This window comes from Mesoplodon densirostris, chromosome 16, assembly GCF_025265405.1.
Source record: "Mesoplodon densirostris isolate mMesDen1 chromosome 16, mMesDen1 primary haplotype, whole genome shotgun sequence".
Lineage (NCBI taxonomy): Eukaryota > Metazoa > Chordata > Mammalia > Artiodactyla > Ziphiidae > Mesoplodon > Mesoplodon densirostris.
Genome location: NC_082676.1, coordinates 50,109,752 through 50,126,514, shown reverse-complemented (window position 1 = coordinate 50,126,514; position 16,763 = coordinate 50,109,752). Strand labels below are relative to the sequence as shown.

At 44.8% G+C, this 16,763-nt stretch overlaps 1 protein-coding gene across 1 annotated transcript in view; it reads left to right on the top strand.

Moving 5' to 3' along the window:
• Positions 1-16,763, top strand: part of OTOA (otoancorin) — a 60,424-nt gene that overhangs the window by 26,743 nt on the left and 16,918 nt on the right. Inside the window, exons 15-21 of the mRNA XM_060078011.1 lie at positions 2,112-2,170; positions 2,346-2,463; positions 4,684-4,757; positions 6,853-6,988; positions 7,993-8,183; positions 9,772-9,865; positions 15,133-15,262. Of these exons, the coding sequence (XP_059933994.1) occupies positions 2,112-2,170; positions 2,346-2,463; positions 4,684-4,757; positions 6,853-6,988; positions 7,993-8,183; positions 9,772-9,865; positions 15,133-15,262 (802 nt within the window). The remainder of the gene's footprint in view (positions 1-2,111; positions 2,171-2,345; positions 2,464-4,683; positions 4,758-6,852; positions 6,989-7,992; positions 8,184-9,771; positions 9,866-15,132; positions 15,263-16,763) is intronic.

Sequence of the window (16,763 nt, the reverse complement as noted above, 5' to 3'; positions counted from 1 at the left end):
GGACCAGGCTACTTTGGGCTTAATCTCATGTATCGACTTTCAACCTTACTCGTTAAGCTTCGGTTTTCTTACCTGTAAAATGGGGATAAGGATCATCTCCACCTCCTTGGGTTGCTGAGCAGACCTGATGGATTTTATTGCCAGTGAAGCACTAGACAGAGTGCCTGTGTACAGGCTACTGCGTACAGTGGCCTGGACCAGGTGTTGGCAATGCAGGTGGTGACCAATGGTCAGATTCTGGATACAGTTTGAAAGTTAACAGCGACAGAACTGGCTGTCAGATTGGATGCGGGTGTGACAGAGGGGAGGCATCAGGCCTTATGTGCTCATGATCTGTTGCTGGTTACCCACCAGCTCCAGGTTCAGTGGGGTAGCAATTATTTTATTATTTACTCCCATGGTTCCCAAGGCTCTTGCTTAGGGTTGTTCACAAAGTTGGATTCAGCTGGTGGCTGGGCCTGGCGTCTCATTCATGTGTCTGACATCTGGGCTGGGGAGACTCAGACAGCTGGGGGTGTCTCTGTCTGTTTGGGTGTGGTCTCTCCATGTAGTGGGTTGAACGGTACCCCGCAAAAGTTATGTCCACCCAAAACCTGTGGGTGGGAATGTGACCTTATTTGGAAAAAAGAGTCTTTGAAGATTTCATTAAGGTCTCAAGATGAGATCCTCCTTGATTATCTGAATGGGCCCTACATCCAACGACAAGTGTCCTTATAAGAGCGGAAAACGCAGACAGCAGAAGAGAAGACAGACTTGAAACACACGGAAGAGAAGGCCACGTGAAGACAGAGTCAGAGACTGGAGGTGTGCAGCCACAAGCCAAGCAGAAGCCACCAGAAGCTGGAAGAGGTGGGGGAAGATTCTCCCCAAGAGCCTTCAGAAGAAACCTAGTCTGCCAACACCTTGATTTTGGACCTCTGGCCTCCAGAGAATAAATTTCTATTGTTTTAGGCCACCAGGTTTGTGGTAATTTGTTACGGCCTTTCTAGGTGTCGAATACTATCCAGAATGGTGGCTTTGGGCAACTGGCTTTATAGGGGTGGTTCAGGGCTCCCAAGGTGTGTGTCCCGAGAGAGAGCTGGGAGAAGCTGTCATCTTTGGCGACCTTGGAAGTCAAATAGCATCACTTCTGCTGTGCTCTGTCTGTTGAGGCTGTTGCAAAGCCCCCCACCATGCCACCCACCTCCAGCTACAAGGAGACTCCATCTCTTGATGGGGGAGTGGCTCTGGAAGCTTCTAGAAGAGCATATTAGGCAGAAAATATGGATCACTTCGGAAAATATGTCCTGCTACGTATGCTTTCAAGACATTTTTGTCTCAGCAACTGAGTTGATGGAGGTGCCATTTCCTGAGATGGCGGAGATGATGGGGGGACCCTGGAACTTGATCCTGTGCCTGAGGAAATCTCTGGGGCCACACACAGAGTGCCTGGAACTTACCTCCCCTGCTGCTCCTTTCTCCTGGGCTCAGCTGTCATGTCACTGATGCACCCGCCTAATGCCAGCTCATAATTTATTCTGTTTAGGGAATTATGTTCAAAGTTTCAGAGTCTATAAAATAGATGAATATCGTATTTGATCGTATATGCACGCTAGGTGTTCTGTAAAATTACGTTCCTTGAAACAAATGACCCCCCTGCCTACTAGGCCTTGTTCTCTTGGGGGCCCACCTGGGAGGGCTTGAGGGGAGCGCTGTTGTGAGCAGGACTTACTTTACTGATGGAACTTTCTAGCCCATCCTGGTCTATTCATCCATCCGTTTTGTTTCCTGGGATGCCATGTGTTCAGAAACAGGAGGTGGGCATGAAAATAGGGGCTCTAGGGGGTCCTCAACTGGGCAGCAGCTTCTTAGAGCATAGGAAGTAAACTTCCAGGCTCGCTGCCCTGGCTTTGCTCCTCATTCACCTCCTGTAGCACTGGGTCACCTGGGGTGTGAGAGCATGGACTCTGCAGTTACCTGACACCAGCTCAAGTCCCAGCTCTGCCACTTAGCAATTGTGTGGTTCTGGGTAAGTAACAATGCCTCCATTTTCCCATCTGTAAAATGGGAGCATAGGACTCGTCACGGTAGGTGAGTGCTCCATACCTGTGGCAATCATTCTCTTCCCTCAGGCCTTGTTCCTGTTTGAGCTTCTGTCAAAGACAACCAGGAGGCCCGAGGAGCTCTTGAGGTAAGCCTGGGGCTGACGAGCCCTCTGGAGTCTCCCTCCCGCGGAGCCTATTTCCCAGGAGGGAGAGTTGGACAGTCCTGTCTACAGCTGGTGTCAGATCAGATCTGCCTTTGCTTGCTCCTTCTTTCCTCTACCCTACTCCCCTTTTCTCCTGGGTCTCTGTTTTGTTCTGTAGTGCAGGGCAGCTGGTCAAAGGTGTGATGTGCTCCCACATTGAGGCCATGAGCGTGGACTCCTTTCTGGCTCATTTCCAGTATTTTGAGAACAACTTCTCTCTGCTTTCACCGTATCAGGTACCCTCGAAGCACTTCCTTGTTTCTAATTCTCTCTCCCTACCCAGTCGCTGGGTGGATTAACTGTGGTGTCTTAAGATACTTGTGCCAGGATCATACTGATGCAAGTGATGATATGGGGCCAAATACTGAGCCAAGTTTTCTCCAATTTCTTTTTTAAAAGCTCCACATACCTATGTCTCTACAGCCAGAGTTTCAGTAGATTGGCTATTCTATACCCAGATTTGAACCCCAAAATTCAGTTGGAAGGGATACCATTCTGCATGTTCACAATTATGCTTTCCTGGGCCTGCAGGTCATACCCTCATCTAACTTTCATACCCTTTCCAGAGGTAGCCTAGAATGGAAATAGTCCTCTAGGAGAATTTAATTTTTCATTTAAAACTTCATTTTCCAAATAGTTAAGGAGACTCTTTAACCCTTTGGGGAAACCAGAGGCAGTGACTGACTTTCACTGTATCTAAGCAAGTAAAAGCGGGCCTTGGGGGCAGCTTTGGACTTGGAGTGCAGACGGTTGGCTGTACAGAGTCTGAGAGGGTGAGCAGGTGGCCTGGTGCATTTCAGATCTGAATGAAAAGTTTCCAAACAATGACTTTTCTTCCTGAGAGGCAGGAAGGGAAAAGCCGGGTGTATAATCCTTTGAGATCATTAGAGGAACATGCAAATTTTTAATAAAGCCTGTCATTCCCTCAGATTGTTCATTCTGTCAGTGGTTCTCAAACTCGAGCTTGCATCAGCATTGCCTGGAAGGCTTGTCCACTGGGTATAACGTTTCAGTTTTGGTGGATGAATAAGTTGTGGAGATGTGCTGTACAACACAACACCTGCAGTTAACAATATGGTATCTGCATTTCACAATTCGCCAAGAGGGTTGCTCTCAAGTTATGTGCTCTGTCCACAAAAACCAAAACAAAGGGACAGGAGGACCTGTTGGGAGCTGTTGGCCATGCCTATTACCTTGATTGTGGTGGTGGTATCATGGATGTTTGCATATGTCCAACTCATCAAAGTGTATGCATTAAATATGTGCAGTTCTTTGTATATTGATTATACCTCATTAAAACTGTTAAAAAAACAGAGATTGCAGATCCCCACTTGCAGAGTTTCCCTGGGGTTTCTGGGGTGAAGCCTGATACTTTTCATTTCTAATGGTTCCCTGGTGAGAACCACTGAACTATATTAAAAGCCTTGCCCAGGTAGGTTGGGAAGCAGGTTATTTCTGAAACCTGGACCTTGGCGTGGCTGTCTCCTTCCACTCATCAAACTGATGCAATGGATGGAGTTCAGGCCAGCTTTGAGGAAGACCTACATGTTCAAACAGGAAGAGTTGTCCCAATAAAGCTCCTTACCTGATTTTGCCCAGTTCTCAGAACCTTCAAATACCAGTTAATTAGAAAATTTGCCTTTATTGTTTATCTTTTTGCTGAAAGCACATTATTATAAAACAAAACAATAGAGAGAAAGTAAAGTTTCTCCTAGAGCATGGTTTTCAACAGGGGACCATTTGGCCATATCTGGAGACACCTTTGGTTGTCACACTTGGGAGAGATGCTACTGGCACCTAGCAAGTAGAGGCCAGGGATGCCACTTAACATCCCATAATGCAGAGGACTGCTCCTGCAATGCAGAGTTATCCTGTCCAAAATGTCAGTAGTGCTGAGGCAGAGAATCCCTGCTCCAGAAGTAACTACAGAGAAAGTTTGCTATTAACTTGGAGAATTTTTCATATATATAGAATATATCTACATGTAATTTAAGACACACAAATGAGCTCATAACACACACAATGTTCTGTTTAAATGTATATAACACGCACGTGCGTGTGCGTGCACACATCCACACACACCCACACACACCCACACATAAATCTACCGTATGGAAACAAAGTAGTTGTATAGTATTCCATTGTATGGCTATACCATAATTTACTTAACTAGTCCCCTACTGATGTATATTAAGGTTACATCTCATTTGCTTGCAGTTATAAATAAAACTGTGGTGAGAATTCTCAGACTTAAATTTTTGTGTGCATCTTATTATTGCCTCAGTTTCCTCATCCATAAATTGGGTGCAGTAGTGTTACCTACACTGTAGGGTGTTCTGTTTAATAAGTGAACGTATGTAAAGCACTTAGAACAGTGCCTGACACACCGAAAGCACAATCTGTGTTTGCCCTTGTTATTATTGGACTAAATTCCTGGAACTGCTTTAATCTTTTAGATTAATTGTTTGGCGTGGAAATATTGGGAAGTTTCCAGGTCCTCTATGCCACCCTTCCTCTTGGCTACACTCCCGTAAGTGAACATCTGTCTCCCTTTCTGGCTCAGTAAGATTGGCAGGTGTCACCAAAGCCAAAGTGATTCTCTCTCCCTGGGTGTTGGTGAGCCTCACGTTGATATTTTAGACAGACTCTCCTGCTTTTTCTTTTTTTTTTTTCCTCCAGGCGGTTACAAAGCACGGAGCATAGCACAGGGAGATCAGCTCGGTCCTGCTTTTTCTTGTTATTTAAAAACCAAAGCCAAAGCAACCCGAGCCTGAATGAGTGAGTGCCAGTGAAGCAGGTCACATCTGGGCTGGCCTCACAGCTGTGTCCAGGCTCCAGGGGAATCAGGGCTGATGGGAACAGTGGGGATTTCTCCTGGTATATGTGGGTGTTCAGGCATGGGGGGCAGCCCTGCTTTTTAAATATGGTCTGGACACTGTTTCTCTCTTTTTCTCTTTATTTCCCTCTCCCTTCTCTTGCTGCCATTGTCTTCATTGAATTAAAAATATTTATTGAGTGCTTACTACATACTAAGCTGTCAGAGATACGTAAATTTTCCCCTTAAAAGAGCTTACAATCTCATGGAGGAAAAACAGACAAGCATGAAGCCAATTGTAATATCAAGTTGATATTTGGTTGAAAGTGACAGAACCTTGACTCAAACTGGCTTAGGCAATAAAAGGTAATTTTGGATTCAGGAAAGTCCAGGGATGGACTTCAGGCATGGCTGGATCCAGGGGCTCAAATGAGAAGGGCAGAAAGGTCAGGGAGGGCTTGTGTGACGCCTTGGGGTGTTTTACTTGTATTCTGGGAGAGATCACCACCACTGTCCATATAGAGGATGGAGTGCAGGGGGCCTGGCTGGAAGGAGAGAGACAGTGGAAGCTTATTTCTGTAAACTTGACCTTGGCATGGCTGTCTTCTTCCACACATCCATGTCTCAGCTCAAATAGTACTGCCTTCAGAGGGGCTCTCCTGGCTGTTCCCATATCATTCTCCATTACAGAGCCATTTAATTTTCTTCCTTACATTCATCACTAGCTGAAATGATCTGTTTTATTAACTGGTTTCTGTGTTTCTTCCCCCTACAGCATCCCAAGGGTAGGAACCTTCCCCTCATGTCTTGTTCATGGTGGTAGCTGGTGCCCAGCACAGTGGTTAGCATGCAGCAGATGCTCTGTATATGTCTGCCGAATGAATGAATGAAGAAGTAAATAAGATGGTGATACTAGTACTGGAGAGACGAGAACAGATTTGAGTAATATTAAGATGCTAGCAAGGACAGATTTGGGGACTAAGGGACAAAGGAGTCTGGGATGGCAGAGAGGAGGCAGAACATGTTTGGGGGAGGAGGTTGAATTTGCTTTGGGAACAGTCAGGTGGCCATGATGCCACATGGGTCTGGAGCAGTCTTTCTCAACTTTTATTTCATTATTGCCTCCCAAAGGAGAAAAACTTAATTTCTCCCTAATGAGAGAAATTACAAAGAGTAAGATTTTGTTGAGTAGGGTTGAGCTTTGGCGGATCACAAATCATTGTAATAAGTAAGATTCCCTGCCCCCATCCCTCCCTCTCCCTGAACCAGTTTCTCCCCACGGGGGTGATATCGCTCCTGTTGAGAATATACGGTCAAGAGCTTGGAGGAGAGTTCTGGACTGGGATTGACAGAACTGGGAGTCGTTTCTCTTACTTTCTCCACTCTCTCCGTCTCGTCTTTTCCCCTCCACTTTCTGTTTTATTCTCTCTTCTCTTTGTCTCTTTCTTCTTCTACCTTTTCATTTCCCTTCTCCTCATCTCCCCTCAACCAGTCCACCAGCCGACCTCTGTTTATGGAGATCCTGTTCTCTGATCAGTGCTGCTGGGTCATGGAAGAAGAGCATGATGGGAAACTTGTTTCCCACCTGTAGGAGAAGAGCATTACGCAAAGTTTGTTTCCCACCCACAAGTTAGGAAAATGATGGGTGGGAGGCTTGCTACCTGCCCAAAGGAGACAGAACATCTCTGGGGAGAACCAGCATTTAAGGAACACCCCTGTGATAAGCTCTTGGGCATACAGACCCTGGTTTCAGGGGCAAATACAGAGCAGCCACTGTTTTCCTTCCCTCATTCTCTCCATCTCTCTCCAGGGCTCGCTACCTGGCTTCTGTCCCAGCCTCCCAGTGTGTGCCCTTTCTGATCAGCCTGGGGAAGAGTCAGTTGGACTCCTTGGTTTTAGATTCCCACAAAAAGAATTCAGTCCTCAAGAAAGTACAGCAGTGCCTGGTAAGGAAACTCTTCCTGGGTGACACTTTCACTGGTGTCCCTTCCCCTCCAGGTGTCTGTGACCATCCTGGGGAGCCCTCAGGGGATCTGGCTGGGCTCTCAAGTCTGATGTAATGACCAGAAGTCTGACTTGTGGGTCTTAAAGCTGGCTCTGAAACCACTGGGTGGAACACTCTTGGCTACTGGTTCTGGGGACTGCCATTCTGGGGCCTGAATGTTGGGAAGCCGCTCTGGAGGACTGGAAGGAGCACAGTACACAGAGTTTGGGTTCTAGACACACCTCTGCCACTGCTTGGTTAGGTGGCTTTGGACAAGTCACTTCCCCTTCCTGAGCCTCGGTCTCCTCATCTGTAAGATGGGTGCTATAGCACTTTATTCATGGAGTATTGAGGACATGAAATAGGTAATATATTGTTTAATGCAAAGGCCCAAAGGGCAGAGGTGACAGTTTCTTGATCTTGAAAAAGTGGATGATATTAGTACTTACCTCTTTTTTTTTTTTTTTTTTAGTACTTACCTCTTAAGATTACTTTGAAGCTGAATGGATTAAGGCATGGAAATACTTAGAACAGTGCCTGGCACATAGTAAGCACTCGATAAATGTTAGCTATTTTTGTCATTTTGAGAAAGAGCTCTGGAGGCTTTCAAGGGCCATACAAACTTTGAAGTGCTGTTTTTATTATTGCAGTACTATCATTATAATGGTTACTGAACTGTGAGGTATCCTCAGAGCAATCACAGTGACGCTGACCACCGCCTCACTGAGTGAATGCTCACGACGTACAAGTCTCCCACCCACACCTGCCCCCCGTGGGGTCCCCCAGACTTCTGAGGCCAGCACCCCTGGGGTAAAATTAGGCCCCGTGCCTTCTCTACAAGTCCATGGCAGGGTAGGCGATTCAGATCCTGGAACCTTTACAAGGTTTGGGGTCAGGAAGTGTTTTACAGGATCACAATTTTGAGCCCCACTGGACCTTTTCACCAGCTCTGCTTGTTGGTTTCAGAATGACTCCGTTGCTGATGAGTACATCGTGGACATCCTGGGAAACTTGCTCTGTCACTTGCCAGCGGCCGTCATCCACCGTGGGGTGTCCCCCAGGGCCTGGGCCACTGCCCTGCACAGCCTCAGAGACTGCCTGGACCTCAGCCCCCAGCAGAAGGTGGCGGTGAGGCTCAGGCTCTTGGAAGAGCACGGGTGAGGAGGGCCCGGGCTCGGCTCCAGGGCTGGGGTAGGGGTGCTGGCGAAGGGGCACCCAGCCCTGGCTCTCCTGCCTCAGAGCAGAGTCTCTAACTTAGGACGAGGTTAGACACTTAGATTTATTCTGGAAACATGACCTTTTTTCTTTTGGCCTCAGATTCCCTATAAAGTGAGAATGATAGCTGTTCTACAGGCCTCATATGGTTGTTACCAATACATCTTGGCTTGCGGAAAGGGAAAGAGTTTCAAAAAGATGGCACTTTACAAATGCATGGGGGTGTTATTATTATTTTTGTTGTGAAACAACACCACCAATAATAATAATGCAAATAATTGAGGCACTGTCCGCTCTGGGTGAGTGAGAACTCCCTGGGGGAAAACAGAGCTGTTCTTTCCCATGCAGAGTTTTCTGAAGTTAGGTCAGATATTTGAGTAGGGCCTAGATATCGGTCAACGGTTAGACAACAGATGTTTTTGGAGTAATTACTGTGTCCCAGACACTTACTATTATATAGAGTTTAAGAGCTGGGACTTGGGAGCTTGACTCCTTGGGTTAAATTTTTCTACCGTCTACTGTCTGTGTGATCTGGGAAAAGATACTCAGTCTTTTGCACTTTATTTTTGCATCTGTAGGATGGGGACAGTGAGAGTCCCCATAGGGCTGTTGTGATGATTAGCTGAGTTAATGCATTAAGTGTTAAAGCTCTTACAACAGTGCCTGGCATGTAGTACTGAGTATGTGACAACAGCATTTTGACTAGGAATGAAGATACAGTGGTTATTATTAAGTGTGGCTCCTGCCCTCATGGAACTTACAGTCTATTGGGATAATATCGTTAATCAAAGAGTTAAGGGGAAGCTTTTTGGCCAGGGGTGGTTTGCCTTGGTCCTAGGAGAAGAGTTATCGTTGCTAATTGGGCAGACCTCCTTTAGAGATATCCTAGTGTGAGGGACTTCCCTGTAGACATTTGAGGTCTTCATAAGAACAACAGTGGATCCTGGGTCAGTGCTGTTATTATTCTGCCAGGCTCGAGAGGAAATTTCTTCTTGCTATAGGAGGAGACCATTATGGTAATGTAAAAGGAGCAAATATATCTTTACTGTTCTGTTGAGAAAAGGGAGGAAGGAAACACTCTGATGCAAATGACAGAAATTCAGTAGCTCAATTCACACTAAAACATGGGAGCTTACTGAATTTAGAAATGGATGGGACTTCAGGCATGGCTGGATCCAGGGGCTCATATGATGTCATCAGGAATATGTTCCTCCCATCTCTCAGCTCTGTATTCTTGGTTGTGGCCTTTATTTTCTCTATTTGGTGAGAGGAATGGCCTCCAATATCCTTTTTACTGCTAGAGATGCCAGAAGAAAGAGAGAGCTTCTCTAGTAGTTCCATCACAATTGCCAGGGATGACTCTGATTGGTCCACTTGCATCACATGTCTGTTTTCTTGATTAGGGATGTGGGACCAAGTGATTGACAGCCTCTCCAGGTATAAAGATAATCTTTTCCTAAAAGAAAAAGATGCTGGGGGACAAGGACAAGAGTGTGATGTTTCCATTTACTGCTTCTTATCTCTCCTTAGACTCCCCCAGAACTGGACAGCTGAGACTACAAAGGATTTGGGACCCTTTCTAGTACTTTTCTCAGGAGATGAATTAAGCTCTGTTGCCACAAAGGTACCTCTGTGTTCTATCTTTAGAAGGCTGAGGGAGTTTGAAGGGGAGAGAAAGTGTGGTTAGTTATAGTCCCTTGGGTTTGCTGCCAGTTTGTTTTTCTGGAAACTTCCTGCCTGCCTCAAAGAGCTCAGGTGTTTCCAGCTCCACTCCAGGATCCCCAAGGTTCAGGCAAAGGGAGTGAGGCAGCTGCTCAACGAGCTCAGGGTCTTTCACTTGACCTCCAGGCAGATGTGCACAGGCTGGGAGCTGTCATTTAGCTGCCACTCTGCTATCTGTGTGCTTCCCACATGCACGCCTGTTCAAGGGCTTACACCCACCAGTACCATATGCACATGCATATGTGTGTCCAGTGTGTGCAATCACATGGGCAAACATATTTAATCCAAAACCAAATCTTTATTGAGCACTGCCTTTGGGGGTAACACTCTACTTGGAGTAACTTTCCAAGAGTTAGACAAGGCCAAGAGGCATGCCAGATGAGCAAGTACTAGTCAGCTTCTGCTGCGTAACAAAGCCACACAATCTCACCAGCATGCAACAAGAAGCATTTATTTCTTGCTGACTGGTCTGTGGATCTGGGACACTGAGTTTGCCTCTAGGGCTAGGCAACCTGGAGGTTATTCTTCTCACAGTGAGAGTCTGAAACTCTAGAAAAGGGAGTGCAAAGTGCAGTTCTCCTTAAGGCCTGGGCTGGAAAATGGCTGGCTGTCACTTTCTGTCGGCCAAAGCAAGTCACATGAGCAAGCCCACCTCAGTGGGGCAGGAAGTCTCCTCCATGCAGGCGGAGGGTGGGGTAGGAGGGGATGTTTGCTGAACAAGAGTTAGATCAACCACAAAGCACATCCATACACCCTCACCCCTGTACTCACACATGTAAGATGTACGTTGTCATACACGCTCAGGGGGCCTGAACACCTGGCACGTCACCCAGGTTCACACATGCACAGCAACATTCCAGTGTCTGGTCATGGTAAAATCATCTCCTGGGGTGTCCAAACCTGGAGTCATAAGCAACAGCTGCATATATCTTAAATGCTTATCTAATCTTTTTTAAAAAATCAGCTTTTGAAATGGAAAAAGTCTTGTATCAACATGGTTAAATCTCAGAAACACAGTGTACAGAAGTTGCAAAAAAATATGTACAGTAGGATACGAAGTAAATAAATAAATACTAGTTAATTTTAAACACATGCAAAACAATGCCATATGTAAGAGAGTTTTAAAAGTACATGAGAATGGTTAATTATCAAATATCAAATTTAGGGTGACAGTTACTTCTGGGGAAGGAGGGAGGCCAAGGGTGAGGGAGGGAGTTATCAGTTATAGTTGTGATGTTTTATTTCTTAAGCTGGGTTCTGGACACATGGGTGCTTTGTTGTATTATTCTCTCTACTTTTTGTTTTAATGCCTGAAATGTTTAATAGAACAAGTAATACATGCCCCTGGTTAGAAAATCCCAACTATATCAAAGGCTATAGGATGAGAAGTTTCTCGCCCCACATTTCTAGGTTCCTAGCTTCTCTCCTCAGCAGCAGTTGCTGTTTCCAGATTCTTCTGCATCCTTTCTGGAAAATCTTCCTCCTGCCTTTACATGTTCTCCCTTTAAAAATACAAAATGGAAACTACTCTGATGTGCAATTTGCTCCTTAGAAGTTAACTATTTATCTTAGAGCAGTTTTGCTCGTGACCTTAGCTGCACATGGGAATCACCAGGGAAATTCTAAAAGGGACAGACACAGGGACCCCACCCCAGACCAATGGTCTCAGAATCCCTAGGGCAGGGCCCAGGTGTCTGTGGATTTCTCAGGTGCTTCTCACCTACAGCCTGGGTTGGGAACTACTGGCTTAGACTGTGACTCTGATTCTGAAGATTAAAATAGAAGCAGGAACTACAAAACCCAGCGACTTTGGGGGCACACTCTTTTGGTGACTGGGACACAGAGACACACAGCTATAGGGAAGCATTTGATGAATTCTCTAGACTCTTGGATAGATTACCAATAGTATCCTGAGCTAGACAAAGTGCATCAGCTCTAGATGAGAAATGGCACCTTCTCCAGGGCAACCAGAGGCCCCCTCGTTGCTAGTCTTCACCTAGAACTCAGAGATAACTCTTTCCTCCTCCTTTTATACATATAAATTTTAACAAAAATTAACAAACAGTACCAACCCCAAAAGACATAGGCATACATACATTTTATAGATATTATCAGATGGTAATGATGCACCATCTAACAGTCCCACAGAGAAATAAGTATGCATATTTCCTACATCTTGGCCAGCATTAGGTATTATCACTTTATTTTATTATTGACAATCTGATGGGTGAAAAACAATATATACTTATGTTATTGAACACGTATTGGATTAGTACTGAGATTGGGTATTATTTTATATGATTCTTTGTAGAGACTAGTTGGGCTAGGGATTAAATTTATATGAGAAGCTGCTACAAGCATACCTCGGAGGTATTATGGGTTGGGTTACCGACCACTGCAATAAAGTGAATATTGCAATAAATCAAGTCACATGAGTTTTTTTGGTTTCCAAGTGCATATGAAAGTTATGTTTACACTATACTGTAGTCTATTAGTGTGCGATAGCATTATGTCTAAAAAACCAATGTAAACACATTAATTAAAAAAACTTTATTGCCAAAAAAATGCTAACCATCATCTGAGCCTTCAGTGAGGTGTAATCTTTTGCCAGTGGAGGCTCTTGTCTCGATGTTGATGGCTGCTGTCTGATCAGGGTGGTGCTTGCTGGGGTGGCTGTGGCAACTTCCTAAGATAGGACAGTGAAGTTTGATGCATCAAGTGACCCTTCCTTTCACTAATGATTCCTCTGCAGCATGCAATGCTGTTTGATAGCATTTTACCCACAGTAGAACTGCTTTCACAACTGGAGTCAATCCTCTCAAGCCCTGCTGCTGCTTTATCAACTAAGTTATGATTATGTAATATTCTAAATCATTTGTTCTCATTTCAACAATCTTCACCAGGAGTAGTTCCATCTCAAGAAACCACTTTCTTTGCTCATCCATAAGAAGCAACTCCTTACCCATTAAAGTTTTATGAGATTGCAGAAATTCAGTCACATCTTTAGGCTTCACTTCTGTTTCTAGTTCTCTTGCTATTTCCACCACATCTGCAGTTACTTCCTCCACTGATGTCTTGAACCCCTCAAAGTCATCCATGGGGGTTGAAATCAACTTCTTCCAAACTTCTGTTAATATTGATGTTTTGACCGCTTCCCATAAATCACAGATGTTCTTAATGGCATCTAGAATGGTTAATCCTTCCCAAGAGGTTTTCAATTTACTTTGCCCAGATCCATCAGAGGAATCATTATCTATGGCAGCTATAGTCTTAAGAAATGTATTTCTTTTTTTAAAATTAATTAATTAGTTAGTTAGTTAGTTTGTTTATTTATTTATGGCTGTGTTGGGTCTTCGTTTCTGTGCGAGGGCTTTCTCTAGTTGCGGCAAGCGGGGGCCACTCTTCATCGCAGTGCGCGGGCCTCTCACTGTCGTGGCCTCTCTTGTTGTGGAGCACAGGCTCCAGACGCGCAGGCTCAGTAGTTGTGGCTCACGGGCCTAGTTGTTCCACGGCATGTGGAATCTTCCCAGACCAGGGCTCGAACCTGTGTCCCCTGCATTGGCAGGCAGACTCTCAACCACTGTGCCACCAGGGAAGCCCAAGAAATGTATTTCTTAAATAATAATACTTGAAAGTGAAAATTATTCCTTGATCCATGGGCTACAGAGAATGGATATTGCGTTAGAAGGCGTGAAAACAACATCAATCTCATTGGACATCTCCATCAGAGCTCTTGGGTGACCAGGTGCACTGTCAATGAGCAGTAATATTTTGAAAAGAATCTTTTTTTTTTTCTGAGCAGTAGGTCTCAATTGTGGGCTTAAAATATTCAGTAAACCATGTTGTAAACAGATGTGCTATCATCCAGGCTTTACTGTTCCAGTTATAGAGCACAGGCAGAGTAGATTTAGCATAATTCTTAAGGGCCCTAGGATTTTGGGGATGGTAAATGAGCATTGGCTTCAACTTAAAATCACCAACTAAATTAGCCCCTAATGAGAGAATCAACCAGTCCTTTTAAGCTTTGAAGCCAGGCATTGACTTCTCCTTTCTAGCTATGAAAGTCCTAGATGGTATCTTTTTCCAATATAAGGCTGTTTACTGTAGCCATCTTTGTTAATTATCTGAGTTATATCTTCTGGATGACTTGCTGCAGCTTCTACATCAGCACTTGCTGCTTCATCTTGAACTTTCACGTTATAGAGATGGCTGCTTTCCTTAAGCCTCACGAAACAACTCCTGCTAGCTTCAAACTTTTTTCCTGAAGCTTTCTCATCTCTCTCAGCCTTCATAGAATTGCAGAGAGTTGGGTTTTGCTCTGGATTAGGCTTTGCCTTAAGGGAAGGTTGTGATTGGTTTGATCTTCTATCCATACCACTAAAACTTTCTCCATATCATCAATAAGGCTGTTTCGCTTTCTTATCATTTGTGTGTTCACTGGAGTAGCACTTTTAATTTCCTTCAAGAACTTTTCATTTGCATGCACAGTTTGGCTAACTGTTTGGTGCAAGAGGCCTAGCTTTCAGCCTGTCTCAGCTTGTGACAAGCTTTCCTCACTAAGCCTAATCATTTTAATTTTAATTTAAAATGGGAGCCTTGTGACTCTTCCTTTCACTTGAACATTTAAAGGCCATTGTAGGGTTATTAATGACCTAATTTTAATATAGTTATGTCTTGGAATAGTGAGCCATGAGGAGAGGGAGAGAGATGGGAACAGCCTATTGGTAGAGCAGTCAGAACACACACTACATTTATTGATCAAGTTCACTGTCTTATATGGGCACGGTTTGTGGTGCCCCAATTACAATTGTAATGTCAAGGATCACAGATCACAGATCACCATAACAAATATAGTAATAATGAAAAAGTTTGAAATATTGTGAGAATTACCAAAATGTGACACAGAGACATGAAATGAGCAAATGTTGGCAAAATGGTGCCAATAGATTTGCTTATCACAGAGTTGCCACAAACCTTCAATATATAAAAAATGCAGTATCTGCAAGCGCAGTAAAGCGAAGTGCAATGAAACGACATATGCCTGTATAAAGAAAAAAAGCAATGGAGGCAGTGAAGCAGTGTTCCAGTTTACATTCTGATTTAAGTCTCTGTTTCATGTGCTTTAATTATTATTCATTCCTCCTCTTTCATCTTCGCTGCTCTGCACAGTTTCCTGACATCCTTCAACAAACAGCTTCCAAGATGGCTGGGACTTTGCCCCCCAAAGAATTCCTCCAGGCTGTCTTTGAATCTGTTCGGAACAGCAGTGAGGAGAGCCCCAGCTCTGACCGCAGCCCTGGTGAGTGTTTCTGGGGGTATCTGAGGCCGTGTCATGGCAGCAGTGTTTTGGTTAAGTCCCTGGCTTCAAGAGGACTGCTTGTCCAGGGGACTGGATGCAATGTTTGCAAAGCAGTAGAGTAGCAAAAATCCACAGGACATAGAATTACATCTTTTTTAAAAAAAATAAATTTATTTATTCTTTTTTTTTTTTTTTTTTTTTTTTTTGGCTGTGTTGGGTCTTCATTGCCGCGCACGGGCTTTCTCTAGTTGAGGCAAGCAGGGGCTACTCTTCTTGTGGTGCGCGGGCTTCTCATTGTCGTGGCTTCTCTTGCTGCAGAGCACGGGCTCTAGAGCCCAGGCTCAGTAGTTGTGGCTCATGGGCTTAGTTGCTCCCGGGCATGTGGGATCTTCCCGGGCCAGGGATCGAACCCATGTCCCCTACATTGGCAGGCGGATTCTTGACCCCTGAGCCACCAGGGAAGCCCAGAATTACATCTTTGTAAAGTGATTTGGAATCACATCTTGCACTCCTTACCCAGGCCAGTAGGTTTAATGGGTGAACATGTGCAACAAACATTTCAAAACAATTGATTTAAGGACCAAAATGGCTGTGTGGCTGTGAATTGCCGTGCTGGGGCCAGGCTGACTGGATTTGGATCCCAGGGCTGCCACTTATGGGCTGTGTGACTTTGGGTAAGCTCTTTAACCTCTCTGTGCCTTGGGTTTTATCCTCGGTAAAATGGGGATAATGAAAATCCCTACCTCATTAGATTATCGTGCAGGTTGGTGGGTTTTAAACTTATAAACATGTACACAACAGTGCCTGGCATGTAGGAAATGCTCAGTAAGTATTAGATATGATTACAAGTATTATTGTGCACCTACTGAGTGCAGACTTGTGCCAGGCAGGAGGGGACAAAGTTAACCAGACCCAAGAATAATTGTAATAATAAAAGTAATCTGTGCTTACTTTCTTTCCTGCAACAAATAATTTTTGAGCACTGACTGTGTGAACAAAACAAAAACCCCTGCCCTCATAGAGCTTACTTTCAGATGGGGTTGGGGGTAGCCAGACCATAAATTACAGACATAAGTGAAGTACGTAGTATGTTGTGTGATGAGTATCAAGAAGGAAAATAAAGCAAAGGACAGGAGTCAGGGAGTTTGGGATGTGGGGCTGTCATTTGAAAGGAGAACACAGTTAAGGAAGGGCTCACTAAGGTGATGTTTAAGAAAAGACCCAAGGCAGTGTGGGAGTGGGCCCAGTGGGGACCTGAAGGTAGAGTCTTCTGGGCAGAAGGAGTGTGACAGGAGTGGGGGAGGAAGGAGGAATGAGGGGCAGTGTGGCTGGAGTGGGGTCTTATCTCCTTGTAGAGGAGACCCGAAGGTGGGGTTTCATGGTGGCATCAAGCACGGAAATGTCATGATCGGACTGATGTTCACCTTGGGTCGTCGCCTCTCCGTGCATTGTCTCGTCCTCACCTCTGTCTATGGGGTGGGCAGTATGCTTTCTCCCATTT